General features: G+C 50.8%; 1 protein-coding gene across 1 annotated transcript; it reads left to right on the plus strand.

The window, feature by feature from the left end:
• The first annotated feature begins 1,521 nt into the window (after positions 1-1,521).
• TMEM161A (transmembrane protein 161A) lies at positions 1,522-9,942 on the plus strand. Its single transcript, XM_026457000.2, has 6 exons — positions 1,522-1,591; positions 5,076-5,179; positions 6,762-6,842; positions 7,218-7,315; positions 7,464-7,620; positions 9,677-9,942. Exons 1-6 carry the CDS (start codon positions 1,589-1,591, stop codon positions 9,921-9,923), a joined length of 690 nt encoding a protein of 229 aa, XP_026312785.1. The 5' UTR covers positions 1,522-1,588; the 3' UTR covers positions 9,924-9,942.
• Positions 9,943-13,676: the final 3,734 nt, after the last annotated feature.

The following is a 13,676-nucleotide window of genomic DNA, read 5'->3' on the forward strand; positions in this document are numbered from 1 at the left end:
CCTTTGGATCTCACCCTCACGCTGGACAAGAAGTCAGGCCAGTCCCTGATATCAGTGCCCACAGACTAAGCACCCAGTGTGAGGTCCATTAAATTATGGGCTGCTTTCTAAGGCTGGGAGCCTCCGGGGCTACTGGTGATACAGGTTCGGCTTCTCCATCCCAGCAAGACTGCACTTTTGCCCTCCACCACGAGGTGGCGTGCGATAGTGCGCTTAAGATTCAGCACTTGCCAGCCGAAAATTAAAAAAAAAAAAAAATGTAAACCAGGCCCCCGGGCTCACGCCTGTAAACCCAGCACTTTGGGAGGCCGAGGAGGGCGGATCACCTGAAATCAGGAGTTCGAGACCAGCCTGATAAACACGGAGACCCTCGTCTCTACTAAAAATACAAAATTAGCGAGTCATGGTGGCCCATGCCTGTAATCCCAGCTACTTGGGAGGCTGAGGCAGGAGAATCACTTGAACCAGCGAGGCAGAAGTTGCGGTGAGCCAAGATCGCACCATTGTACTCCAGCCTGGGCAACAAGAATGAAACTCTGTCTCAAGAAAAAAAAAAAACAACAAAACATAAATACATAATAAAATGTAAAAATGAAAAGGTAGTTACATGGGCCCCACACACAGGAACCCACCCCCATAAAGATACTCAGACACTTGGTCATACCCAATATATGTCTACACTCAAGCAGACACACTCATCCACAGAAAGACAAATGGCAAAACCCAGGCACGAACACCCGAAGCCCTTTCCTCCTAGCGGTGAAATAAAGAACATCAGATCCCTGAAGCTGACATTTGGTCCTTGATCCAGCCATGCCTGAAGCTAACCCTACAGTTAGTATTTTCTGTCACATGAGCCGCAAACTTTCCTTTTTTTGCTTGAACCCATTTTAGTTGATATTTTGTGGAGCACAGCCAGAGTCCTGGCTGATAGAGATGAATAAGGCACTTGCCAGGTGAAAAATATTGAGGCGTTCTTTTTTGGTTTTGTTTTGTTTTTATTTTAAGATTGAGGCATTCTTGAAGGCATTGCAAGATGTAGGGTATTTACAAAGGCCTGGAGGTATGACAGAGAATGGTGAGTGCAAGCTGTACTATTGGGTTCACCACAGTGCTAGCAGCAGATTTAAGTCAGGCAGAGGGGTCTGGATTCAGTCTGAGTACTTAGCCTACTTGGTACTTAGGAATACTAAGTACTTAGTCTACTAAGTGGGAACCATTGAATGTTCTTGATCGGGGGGGGGGGGGTTCTCTCAGAAATGTCCCTTAGGTGGGAATAAATGCTTTCGCTGCAAACCTTTGAAATAAGTTTAGGTAAGAGAAGACTGAGCCTTGAGAGAGGTGGGCCACGCAGGCCTCCCAGACACAATCTTGACTTGGATCGCTCAGAACCAGAGTGTCTGAACTACAATTTCCGGCATGCAACGCGAGCGGCCTCCTCGTCCCTGGTGATTTGCCGGCTCAAAACACGCTGATTGGTTGCACGGGATGCTCGTCAGATCAGAGTCGGGCTCTAATTGGTCGAGTTCCCGTGGAGGGCCCGGAGCCCCAGGCCGGTGGGTCCGTGCAACGCGCTCCCGCAAGCGTCATGGTGAGCGAGCGTCTTGCGAAGTGGGGGGATCTGCCGGGGTCCAGCCGAGGGGGTCCAGGGAGACACTGAGGGAATGGGGTCTCTTGTTGGGGATTGGAGGCTCTGAGGGATTCGGGGGTACGCTGAAGGCCGTGTGTCCCTCTCTGGGGGCCCTGCTCTCGCTGCAGGACCTCCGAAGGAGTCGACGGGGGTCGTATCCAGGGAGACTAGAAGCCCTTAAGCGTTCTGGGGATTCCGCTCTCTGGAGACCTTTTAGAGGTTTGGGGTCCTGCTATGGGGTCGTGGTCCCACAGAGGGGACTGCGGACCCCAGCACATTTGGAACTTGGTTAAGGCGGTGTGGGGGCCTGTTGGGGTCCACTCTGGGGACAGGGGTCCTGCAGGAGCGTGGGGGCCGCGCCGACGTGATCCATCGTGTGTGGAACGGGCAGGGGAAGCCGTGGGAAGTGGACTCAGGAGGTCTGGGTGGCCTCAGGGCGGGCAAAGTTCTCAGAGTGGGAGACAGGAGAGTTGGAACCTTCAGGTCTCACTCAGCTCTGGTCCAACCCACTGAGTGTGTTCTTAAAACTTAGCCCCGCCCCGGGGGATCAGGCTGGTGCAGGGAGATGAGGGACTCCCATAACCCTGACGCGACTGGCCTGGGCAGAGAGAGGGACCTGGAACTGGAGAGTCCCTGCCGGGGACCATCCCCAATGAGGGGTGCTGGAGATGGCCCTGAAGGAAGGGCCCTGATGGCCAGGATTATTGAAAGTGGGACGTTGTCCCAGGCGGAGGTGCAGGACGCCCCTAGGAGATGAGGGCGCGGGCTCCCGGGAATGAGATGGTGGAAAGTTGCATTGATTTTATCAGGGTTCTTGGGTTCGAGAGTCGTAAATCCAGTAAAGAGAAAAGAAGGAGCTGATGGAAGACTCCAGAAAATCCTTGGAGATGTCTGCAGAGCCCTGACCTTGAGATAGGAGGCTGGCTGGAGGGCAGGGCTATCAGAACATCCCAGGACAGACCTCTAGAAGCCTTAGGTGGAGAGGTACACCCCTCCACCACCTTTTCCCTTAGGGGGTTTTGGGAGGTGGTGGGGTCATTGATGAAGGTCCAGGAAGACCTCTGAGACTCCAGTGGTTGGGCGCAGTGAGGGCTGAGGAGAGAGCTGAGCCATGGGGAGGTGGAGGGGTGGTCTGTAGCTATGCCTGCAGGGTGCAGAACCGAGTTGGGGACTGACTGTGAGAAAGGTAAAGGCCTAAACCACCTGGAAGGGTATGGGATGATGGGTGAGTGTTGGGGTCTCTCAGGAGAGCCTGGAGGAGGCTACTGGGCTCAGCAGAGAGGTCTGGGCTGGAGCTGTTACTGTGCTGAGTTTGTGATGGGTTGGTGGATTGGGTGGTTAAAACCCTGGCAGGTCACAGGAGAGAGGTTGGAGAGAGAGGAGAAAAACAAACTGGTGGGTGGGAGGGCAGGGTCCTAGGGAGACGGTGGGGCTTCGACAGCCCTGGCTCACTGGCTTGCAGGGGCCCATGGGCTGGCACTCATGGTCCTTAAGTGCCAGCCAGCCAACCAGCCAGTGTGCACTAGGGTCCTGGGGAGGGTGAGTAATGAGGATTTAGAGATGAGAAAGATGGCGCCACCAACCTCATTACTGAAAAAAGATTTCTGGTCTCAGTTTATAAGTCACAGGCACAGAGAAAATGTCCTATTAGTCTGTTATTTTATTATTATTTTGTTTTGAGACAGAGTCCCATTCTGTTTCCCAGGCTGGAGTGCAGTGGCACAATCTCGGCTCACTGCAACCTCTGCCTCCTGGGTTCAAGCAATTCTGCTGCCTTAGCCTCCCGAGTAGCTGGGATTACAGGCGTGTGCCACCATGCCTGGCTAATTTTTGTATTTTTAGTAGAGACAAGGTTTTACCATGTTGACCAGGCTAGTCTTAAACTCCTGACCTCAAGTGATCAGCCCGCCTCAGCCTCCCAAAGTGCTGGGATTACAGGCGTGAGCCACCGTGCCTGGCCTCAGCAGTCATTTCGAATTACCGTGCTAGGCCTGGTATCCATCACATTAGGGTTTTTCTGACTAAATTTAGCTTATTTATGACTGATTAAAGGATTATTTTAATAATTAATTTTAGTATTAAACTTTATTTCATTTTGATTATAATACTAGAATACTAGTAGACAGCTCTCCTGAGCACATAATTTTACATAATTATGTAATTACTGGCAGCAAATGCATATTTACTGCATTCAAGCAGGAAAACCCAGCTTCACCACAGACTGATTCTTCTAAAATGTTTAAAAATAAGTATATGAAAATGTGTTCTGAATTAAGAACTGGGTGAGAAAATTCCTAATTAAAAAAAAAATAGTTATAGCTGAGTGTGTTAGCGCATGACTGTGGTCCTAGCTACTCGGTACGTTGAGGTGGGAGGATCACTTGATCCCAGGAGTTTGAGACCAGCCTGGGCAACATAGCAAGACCCCATCTCTAAAAATAAAAATAGGCCTGACACAGTGGCTCATGCCTGTGATCCCAACAGTTTTGGAAGCCAAGGCGGGAGGGTTGCTTGAGCCTAGGCGTTCAAGACCAGCCTGGGCAACATGGAGAAACTCTATCTCTACAAAATAGTCAAAAATCAGCTGGGTGTGTTGGCGGGTGCCCGTAATCCCATCTACTAGGGAGGCTGATGTGGGAGAATCACTGGAACCTGGGAGGTTGAGGCTGCAGTGAGCACCCCAGCATGTCACTGCACTCCAGCCTGGGTGGCAGAGCAAGATCCTGTTCCCCCCACCACTCCCCTGCCAAACACACACACACACACACAAATAAAAATAAATAAGCTCACCACACTCAGACATGTAGGTCTTCACATCAAAACAGGAGGTGGCCAGGAGCATAGACGCCCTTTCAAGGAGGTTAATTACAAAGGGAAGGAGAGGGAGGAGGGTGATGGAACCATCAGGGATCATTTAAGGTGGGAGACACTTAGGGGAAGGAGCTACCAGGGTGAAGGAGAAAGCTAGAAGCTCAACCAAGACGCAGTGGCTCCCAAGGTGGGAGTGCGGAGTGCAGAAAGGCGGTGGGAGCTGCTTGCACGGAGTGTGGCGACCTCGTGGTTAGGGGTTGGAAGGTGGTGGTGAGGAATACAGGAGGCTACATAGGAAGCACCCATTTCTAGATGAGAAAAGTGAGACTCCGGGAAATTAATATTATACCTGAATCCATAGCGGAGGCGGGAGGCGAACCCCATGGTCTCCACTGCCTTACACTCCAGCTAGGTGGTGAGGGGGGATGCTGCTGATCTCTGACGTAGGAGGGCAGGGCCAGGCCATGTGAGTCCAGGCTCACCCCAGGACTCTCCCCTAAGAAGCTGCTAGAGCCTAAGAGGCTCGCCCTTCCCCCATCGGGCCTGGCTTCTCTATAAATAGCCTGGGTTCCTAGGGAGGGAGGGAGCTTGTGATCCTCTGGCAGGTGCTGCCAGTCACGTCCCCTCCCCCCAGGCGGTCCTCGGAGTGCAGCTGGTGGTGACCCTGCTCACTGCCACCCTCATGCACAGGCTGGCGCCGCACTGCTCCTTCGCGCGCTGGCTGCTCTGCAACGGCAGGTGAGCCGTGTCCCGGCGGTGGGAGGGACCCCGCGGAACCACGCCCCCTTCTGGCTCCCTACGCTCCCCCTCACAAATTGCACGGCCTCGATCTTGGTTAGTGGGTGATGAGGGGAAAGACGTTGTTGAGGTGTAATTGAAGTACAATAAACTGCATATATTTGTTTTTTCTTTTTCTTTTTAGAGACAGGGTCTCATTTTTACCCAGCCTGGAGTGCAGTGGCCTGATCATAGCTCACTGCAACCTCAACCTTCTGGGCTCAGGTGGCCCTCCTGCCTCAACCTCCTGAGTAGCTGGGACTACAGGTGTGCACCACTGTGCCCAGACAATTTTTTAACTTTTAACAGAGATGGGGTCTTGCTAAGTTGCCCAGGCTGGTCTCAAACTCCTGGGCTCAAGCGATCCTACCACTTTGACCTCCCAAAGTGCTGGGATTACAGGCGTGAGCCCCCATGCCTGACACAAACTGTATATATTTGACGTATACAGTTGGACCTGTTTTGACAGATGTACACATGGGTGGAACCATCGCCACACTCCCCACGTCCCCCACTCTTCCTGCCTCCCTGTAACCCAGCCTTCCTTCCACCCCTGCACCTGCTAGAGCTCGCCTGCTCTTGTTTTTGTCCCTGTGTGGGTCTCCGATGCTTTCTGAGAATCTGGTGGTAACTGAATTCTCTCCTGAGAAAAATGTATGTGACAAAAACAAAGGCAAAAAAACACGTCAGAGATGATGGCTCAGGCCCATAATCCCAACACTGGGGGAAGCCAAGGTAGGAGGATCACTTGACCCAGGAGTCTGAGACCAGCCTAGACAACATGGAAAGACCCCGTCTCTACAAAAAATTTTAAAAATTAGCCAGGTATGGTGGCTCACGCCTGTGATCCCAGCTAATCAGGAGTCTGAGGCGGGAGGATCATTTGAACCCAGAAGGTTGAGTCTGCCGTGAGCTGAGATGGCGCCACCGTACTCCAGCCTGGGTGACAGACCAAGGCCTTCTCTCAAAAACAAAAACAGAAGGCTAGGCGAGGTGGCTCACGCCTGTAATCCCAGCCCTTTGAGAGGCTGAGGTGGGTGTATCACTTGAGGTCAGGAGTTTGAGACCAGCCTGGCCAACATGGTGAAACCCTGTCCCTACTAAAAATACAAAAATTAGCTGGGCATCGTGGTGCATGCCGGTAGTCCCAGCTCCTCAGGAGGTTGAGGCAGGAGAATCACTTGAACCCGGGAAGTGGAGGTTGCAGGGAGCCAAGATCGTGCCACTGCACTCCAGGCTGGGCAACAGAGCAAGACTCTGTCTCAAAAAGAAAAGGAAAAAGAAGATAAAAGTTGCACACACCTGCTTCCCCAGGAGAGTTAGCCTGCAGATTCAGGGGTATCCAAGCCCCCTGAGCCCACTCAGCCTAGATCTGTTGGCCTCACGATTTCCCCAGAATTTCCCCATGCTGTACCCTCACCTACCTCCCAGTGTTCCCCTGGACTAGGCTACCCTCTAACTAGAATCCCTGGATTTGAGGTTCACTGCCTCAACCTACCAGCCCCGTACCTGAGCTTCCCTGACTGCCCGTCCTTGCTCTCAGTCTGTTCCGATACAAGCACCCGTCCGAGGAGGAGCTTCGAGCTCTGGCGGGGAAGCCGAGGCCCAGAGGCAGGAAAGAGCGGTGAGTGAACTGGGCCCCATCCCCAGCCTTGGGTGGGTAGCTCCTCCCCAGGGATGGCCTCACCTCTGCTCAGGGGGCTCTGGGCTAAGGGACACAGGACTGGCCCACCCACACTTCCAGACTCTGATATGGGCACAGGTGAACTGGGAGACCCTAGTCCAAGGAGATGATCACTGTCAAGTTAGCATCTGTTTCCTGGCAGTTTGCTCTAGCCAGTCCTGTGGGTGGTGGTGGGGGTCCTCACATCCCAGTATGCAGAGGAGCCAAGGCTATGGGAAGTGATGGTCTCCAGGCCAACTGCTCTGAGCTCTGAGGGTGGCTGGCCCCAGTGGGATGTGTGCTCACCAGCCCCCTTGCTTGTCACCATCCTCCCAGGTGGGCCAATGGCCTTAGTGAGGAGAAGCCACTGTCTGTGCCCCGAGATGCCCCATTCCAGCTGGAGACCTGCCCCCTCACAACTGTGGATGCCCTGGGTAATAGCCCAGTCCCGTCCCTAAACTCCACTCCCTCAGCCCTGAAGGTCCCCACACCCTCATGGGGGTGGGGTGGATTTGAAGGAGGAGTGTGCTGTTGGGAGGGGAGCGGGCTGGGCCCCGGGGCTGAGCAGAGTGCCCCCCACAGTCCTGCGCTTCTTCCTGGAGTACCAGTGGTTCGTGGACTTTGCTGTGTACTCGGGTGGCGTGTACCTCTTCACAGAGGCCTACTACTATGTGCTGGGTCCAGCCAAGGAGACTAACATTGCCGTGTTCTGGTGCCTGCTCACGGTGGCCTTCTCCATGTATCCTTCCTCTCTGCTGCCTGCCAGAGGGGCAGGTGGGAGCAGGACCCGAGCTTCCTGGCTCCCCTAAACTAGGGTGGCAGTTTTCACCTGCTGTGCCACAAACTTCCCCAAGCTTGGTGGCATGAAGCAGACATTTTATGTGCTCTGGCTCTGTGGGTGGACAGACTGGGCGGGGCTCAGCAGGTCGGTTCATCTCCACTCCACATGATTATGCCATTCAGTGGCAGTAGAAATGCCAGGAGGCAAGAGGGAATGCCTTGTCCAAAGTCACCCACCCCATCCCTGTTCTTTCTACCACATTCTTCTTGTGTAAGGAAATCACCAGGCCAGTCCACAATCAAGGCCAAGAAAGAGATGGCCCCTTGGCAATATTTTAAAAAATATATACTCCAGGCATGGTGGCTCACATTTGTAATCCCAGCACTTTGGGAGGCTGAGGCAGGTGAATCACCTGAGGTCTGGAGTTCGAGACCAGCCTGGCCAACATGGTGAAATCCCATCTCTACTAAAAGTACAAAAATTAGCCAGGCACAGTGGCTCATGCCTGTAATCCCAGCACTTTGGGAGGCTGAGGCGGGTGGATCACCTGAGGTCAGGAGTTCAAGACCAGCCTGACCAACATGGAGAAACCCCTTCTCTACTAAAAATACAAAAATTATCCGGGCATGGTGGTGCATGCCTGTAATCCCAGTTACTCAGGAGCCTGAGGCAGGAGAATCACTTGAACCCGGGAGGTGGAGGTTGCAGTTAGCCAAGATCAAGCTATTGCACTCCAGCCTGGGTGACAAGAGCAAATTCCATCCCCCCCAAAAATTTTATACACACACACACACACACGTATGTATATATGTATGTATATGTGTATATGTATATATATTTGTTGTTGTTGTTGAGATAGGATCTTGCTTTGTTGCCTAGGCTGGTCCTGACTGGCTTCAAGTGATTCTCCTGCTTTGGCCTCCCAAAGAGAGCAAACATATGACTTTAGGGACCCAAGTTTGAGGAAGCACAGAAAGAATGCCACTCCTGTGACTTTTGGAGAGGGAAACCTGTCTCAAAATCCACTGGTTCCCCAGATTCCCATGCTTTTTTTTTTTTTTTTTTTTTTTTTTTTTGAGATGGAGTTTTGCTCTTGTTGCCCAAGCTAGAGTGCAGTGGCATGATTTAGGCTCACTACAACCTCCATCTCCCGGGTTCAAGTGATTCTTCTGCCTCAGCCTCCCAAGTAGCTGGGATTACAGGCATGCGCCACCATGCCTGACTAATTTTTGTATTTTTAGTAGAGACTGGGTTTCACCATGTTGGTCAGGGCTGGTCTCAAACTCCTGATCTCAGGTGATCTAACTGCCTCAATCTCCCAAAGTGCTGGGATTACAGGCATGAGCCATCGCGCCTGGCCTGTTGTTGTTGTTGTTGTTGTTGTTGTTATTGTTTAAGATCTCCCTCTATTGTGCAGGCTGGAGTGCAGTGGTGCAATCAGGGCTCACTGCAGCTTCAAACTCCTGGGCTCAAGCGATCCCCCCACCTCAAGCTCCCCAGTAGCTGGGACCACAGGGGCTGCCACCATGCCCAGCTAATTTTTAATTATTTTTTGTAGAGATGGGAGTCTCACTATGTTACCCGGGCTGGTCTTGAACTCCTGGGCTCAAGTGGTCCTCCTGCCTTGGCCTCCCAAAGTGCTGGGATTATAGGCATGAGCCACTGTGTCTGGCCCCCATGCTGCATTTTGAGGGCAGATTGAAGATGAAGCCCTTCTATATCTGATTGCTTTTCCAAGGGATGTGAAGTAGGTGAGGTGGGTGAAAGAGGCAGGATCACCCAGGGCGGGAGGCTGAACAGACATGGTGGCCTGATGAGGCCATCTCCCACTCAACAGGAACCCCCAGCTTACATCCTGATCTGGGATCCAGCACCCCAAACCCAAACTCCTCTAGGTCATCCCCAAGGCCTGTTTGTGCAGCAGTGCTTGTTTCCTGGAGTTCCCAGGTGGGGTGTGGTGAAATGGGCAGAGTGGGGCAGTGGCACCTGAGGCCTCCTTAGCTCCAGCCTCCAGCAAGATGTTCCTGACAGTGACACGGCTGTACTTCAGCGCCGAGGAGGGGGGTGAGCGCTCTGTCTGCCTCACCTTTGCCTTCCTCTTCCTGCTGCTGGCCATGCTGGTACAGGTGGTACGGGAGGAGACCCTCGAGCTGGGCCTGGAGCCAGGTAAGTGCAGCCCCCAACATGGGGCCGCCGCAGCTGTCACTCCATCATGTAATCTGACCAGGCTGGTGGTTTCACTGGCTCGGTGTCCAGCATGAATAGGTAAAGGAGTGGGCTCCTGGGGTGAAGACAGCCCCCATTAGTGACCATCTCAGCTCCTGAACCTGTTTGGGCTTTGGGGAAGAGAGGACATTCCCTTTCTCACTGTCTCTGATGGATACTCATGGCTATAGCTCTTCTTTCTTTTTCTTTTTTTTTTTGAGATGGAGTCTCACTTTTGTCACCCAGGCAGGAGTTCAGTGGCATGATCTCAGCTCACTGCAACCTCTGCCTCCTGCATTCAAGTGATTCTCCTGCCTCAGCCTCCCAAGCTGGGATTATGGGTGCACGCCACCAAGCCTGGCTAATTTTTGTATTTTTAGTAAAGATGGGGTTTCACCATGTTGGCCAGGCTGGTCTCAAACTCCTGACCTCAGGTGACCCACCCACCTCAGCCTCCCCAAGTGCTGGGATTACAGGTGTGAGCCACTGTGTGTGGCCTCTTTTTTTCATTTTTTAAAAAAATTATTTATTTATTTTTATTGAGACAGGGTCTCACTATGTTGCCCAGGCTGGTCTCACACTCCTGAGCTCAAGCGATCTGCCCACCTCGGCCTCCCAAAGTGCTGGTATTACAGGTGTAAGCCACCATGCCTGGCCTCTTAAATGATCCTTTTAACATATAATTTGTACCTCATCACTTCTCTGCCTGGCACCACACTCCCTGGGTCTTAGGAGAAAGACCATAGTCCTCACCATGGCCCACATGACCCTGCTGACTGCTTGAGTTTTACCTTCTCCAGTTCTCCCTGCCTTTCAGTTTTTAAAATTATATATGTTTGATATATACAAAGAAGATGTGTATGTCAATTATAAAGCAAAATAATAATATAAGTACCTGCAAACCTACCCCTCAAATAATAAGTAGGTGGGGTAGTGACTGCACCAATCTCCCAGGGGGGCAGTAAGGTTTAAATGAATCAGGATCCATGGATAGGGCTTGATTTTTGCCAACCTAGTCCTCGTCACATGGAATGATGCCCTCTGTGGCCTTAACATGCATTTCTCTGATTACCAGGGAAGTTGAGCACCTTTTCCTGTTTATTCATGATTCATGTCTCTTCTATGAAATTTCTGTGAAATGCCTGTTCACGCTGTTGCCCATTTTTGTATCTTTTTTCTCTTTGAATTTTTTTTCATTGTGGTAAAATAGACAAAACATAAAATTCACCATCTTAAACATTTTTAAATGTGCAGCTCAGTGGCATTAAGTATATTTAGATGGCCGAGTGTGGTGGCTCATGTCTATAATCCCAGCACTTTGGGAGGCTGAGGCAGGCAGATCACCTGAGGTCGGGAGTTCGAGACCAGCCTGCTCAACATGGAGAAACCCTGTCTCTACTAAAAATACAAAATTAGCCAGATGTGGTGACACACACCTGTAATCCCAGCTATTTGGGAGGCTGAGGCAGGAGAATAGCTTGAACCTGGGAAGCGGAGGTTGTGGTGAGCCAAGATCGAGCCATGGCACTCCAGCCTGGGCAACAAGAGTAAAACTCCATCTCAAAAAAAAAAAAAAAAGGTAGGCCAGGTGTGGTGGCTCGCGAGTGTAATCCCAGCACTTTGGGAGGCTGAGGCAGGCGGATCACAAGGTCAGGAGATCGAGACCATCCTGGCTAACATGATGAAACCCTGTCTCTACTAAAAATACAAAAAATTAGCTGGGCATAGTGGTGGGCACCTGTAGTCCCAGCTACTTGGGCGGCTGAGGCAGGAGAATGGTGTGAACCCAGGAGACAGAGCTTGCAGTGAGACGAGATCACGCCACTGCACTCCAGCCTGGAAGACAGAGTGAGACTCTGTCTCAAAAAAAAAAAAAAAACAAAACAAAAGTCTATTTAGATTGTTGTGGAACCATCACCACCATCCATCTCCACAACTCTTTCCTCTTGCAAAACTGAAACTCCATCCCATTAAACACTAACTCCCTGTTCCTCCTTCTGCAGCCCCTGATGCCCACCATTTTATGTCCTGTCTCTGTGAATGTGACCACTCTGGGTTCCTCATATAAGTGGCATCATACAGTATTTGTCCTTTTGTGACGGGCTCATTGCAGTTAGCACAATGTCCTCAAGTCATATCCATGTTGCAGCAAGTGTTAGAATTTTTTTTTTCTTTTTTTGAGACAGGATCTCACTCTGTCATCTAGGCTGGAGTGCAGTGGTGCAATCACAACTCACTGCAGCCTTGACCTCTAGGGCTCAAGTGATCCTCCCACCTCAGCCTTCCAAGTAGCTGGGACCACAGTCACGTGCCACCATGCCTGGCTAATTTATCCTTTTTTTTTTTCTCTGTAGAGATGGGGTCTTGCTATGCTTCCCAGGCTGGTCTCAAACTCCTGGCCTTGAGCAATCCTCTAACCTCAGCCTTCCAAAGTGCTGGAATAACAGGCATGAGCCACTGTGCCCAGCCAGAATTCCATTTTTTTTTTTTTTTTTTTTTTCATTGTCTGGATGGAACACATTTTGTTTATTTGTCCACGGATGAACGTTTGCTTGGGTGGGTTGTTTCCAACTTTTGGCTTTTTGATTAATACTGTGAACCTGAGTGTACAAGTATCTCTTTGAGACTCCATTTTCAGTTTTGGAGGGTATATATCCAGAAGTGGAACTACTGGATTATATGATAATTCTACTTTTAATTTTTTGAGGAACTGCCATACCGTTTTATACAGCAGCTGAACCATTTTATTTTATTTTTGAGACAGAGTCTCATTCTGTTGCCCAGGCTGGAGTGCAGTGGTGGCATGATCTCCACTCACTGCAACCTCCGCCTCCTGGATTCGAGTGATTCTCATGCCTCAGGCTCCCGAGTAGCTGGGACTATAGGCACCTACCACCACACCCAACTACTTTTTTTTTTTTTTTTTTTTTTTTGAGACAGAGTCTTGCTCTGTCACCCAGACTGGAGTACAGTGGCATGATCTTGGCTCACTGCAACCTCCACCTTCCAGCCTCAAGTGATTCTCTTGCCTCAGCCTCCCAACTAGCTGGGATTACGGGAATGCACCACCACGCCTGGCTAATTTTTGCATTTTTAGTAGAGATGGGGTTTCGTCATGTTGGCCAGGCTGGTCTTGAACTTTTGACCTCAGGTGATCTGCCCATCTTGGCCTCCCAAAGTGCTGGGATTACAGGTGTGAGTCACCACGCCCAGCCACACCCAGATAATTTTTGTATTTTTAATAGAGATGGATTTTGCCATGTTGCCCAGGCTGGTCTCAAACTCTTGAACTCAAGCAGTCTGCCAGCCTCGGCCTTCCAAAGTGCTGGGATTACAGGTGTGCACCACTGTGCCTGGCCCATTTTATATATTATATTCCCAGCAGCAGTGCACAAGTGCACAATTTCTCCACTTCATTGCCAATACTTGTTTTCTTTTTCTTTTCACTTGACCACTATTTGCATTATTTTCCATCTGCATACATGCATCACACTTTCTTTGCTGAGCCATTGAATGTAGTTGTAAGCATCACCTCTAGTATCTTGATGAATGGAATTTGATTATTTTAGTTGATATTTGTCTTGAAAAATATCCTTCCCTAAAATCAGAAAGTCATTCTATATTTTATTTTATTTTATTTTATTTATTTATTTTTTTTTGAGACAGAGTCTCGCTCTCTCGCCCGGGCTGGAGTGCAGTGGCCGGATCTCAGCTCACTGCAAGCTCCGCCTCCCGGGTTTACGCCATTCTCCTGCCTCAGCCTCCCGAGTAGCTGGGACTACAGGTGCCCACCACCTCGCCCAGCTAGT

The sequence above is a fragment of the Piliocolobus tephrosceles genome, chromosome 21, assembly GCF_002776525.5.
Source record: "Piliocolobus tephrosceles isolate RC106 chromosome 21, ASM277652v3, whole genome shotgun sequence".
Classification (NCBI taxonomy): Eukaryota; Metazoa; Chordata; class Mammalia; order Primates; family Cercopithecidae; genus Piliocolobus; species Piliocolobus tephrosceles.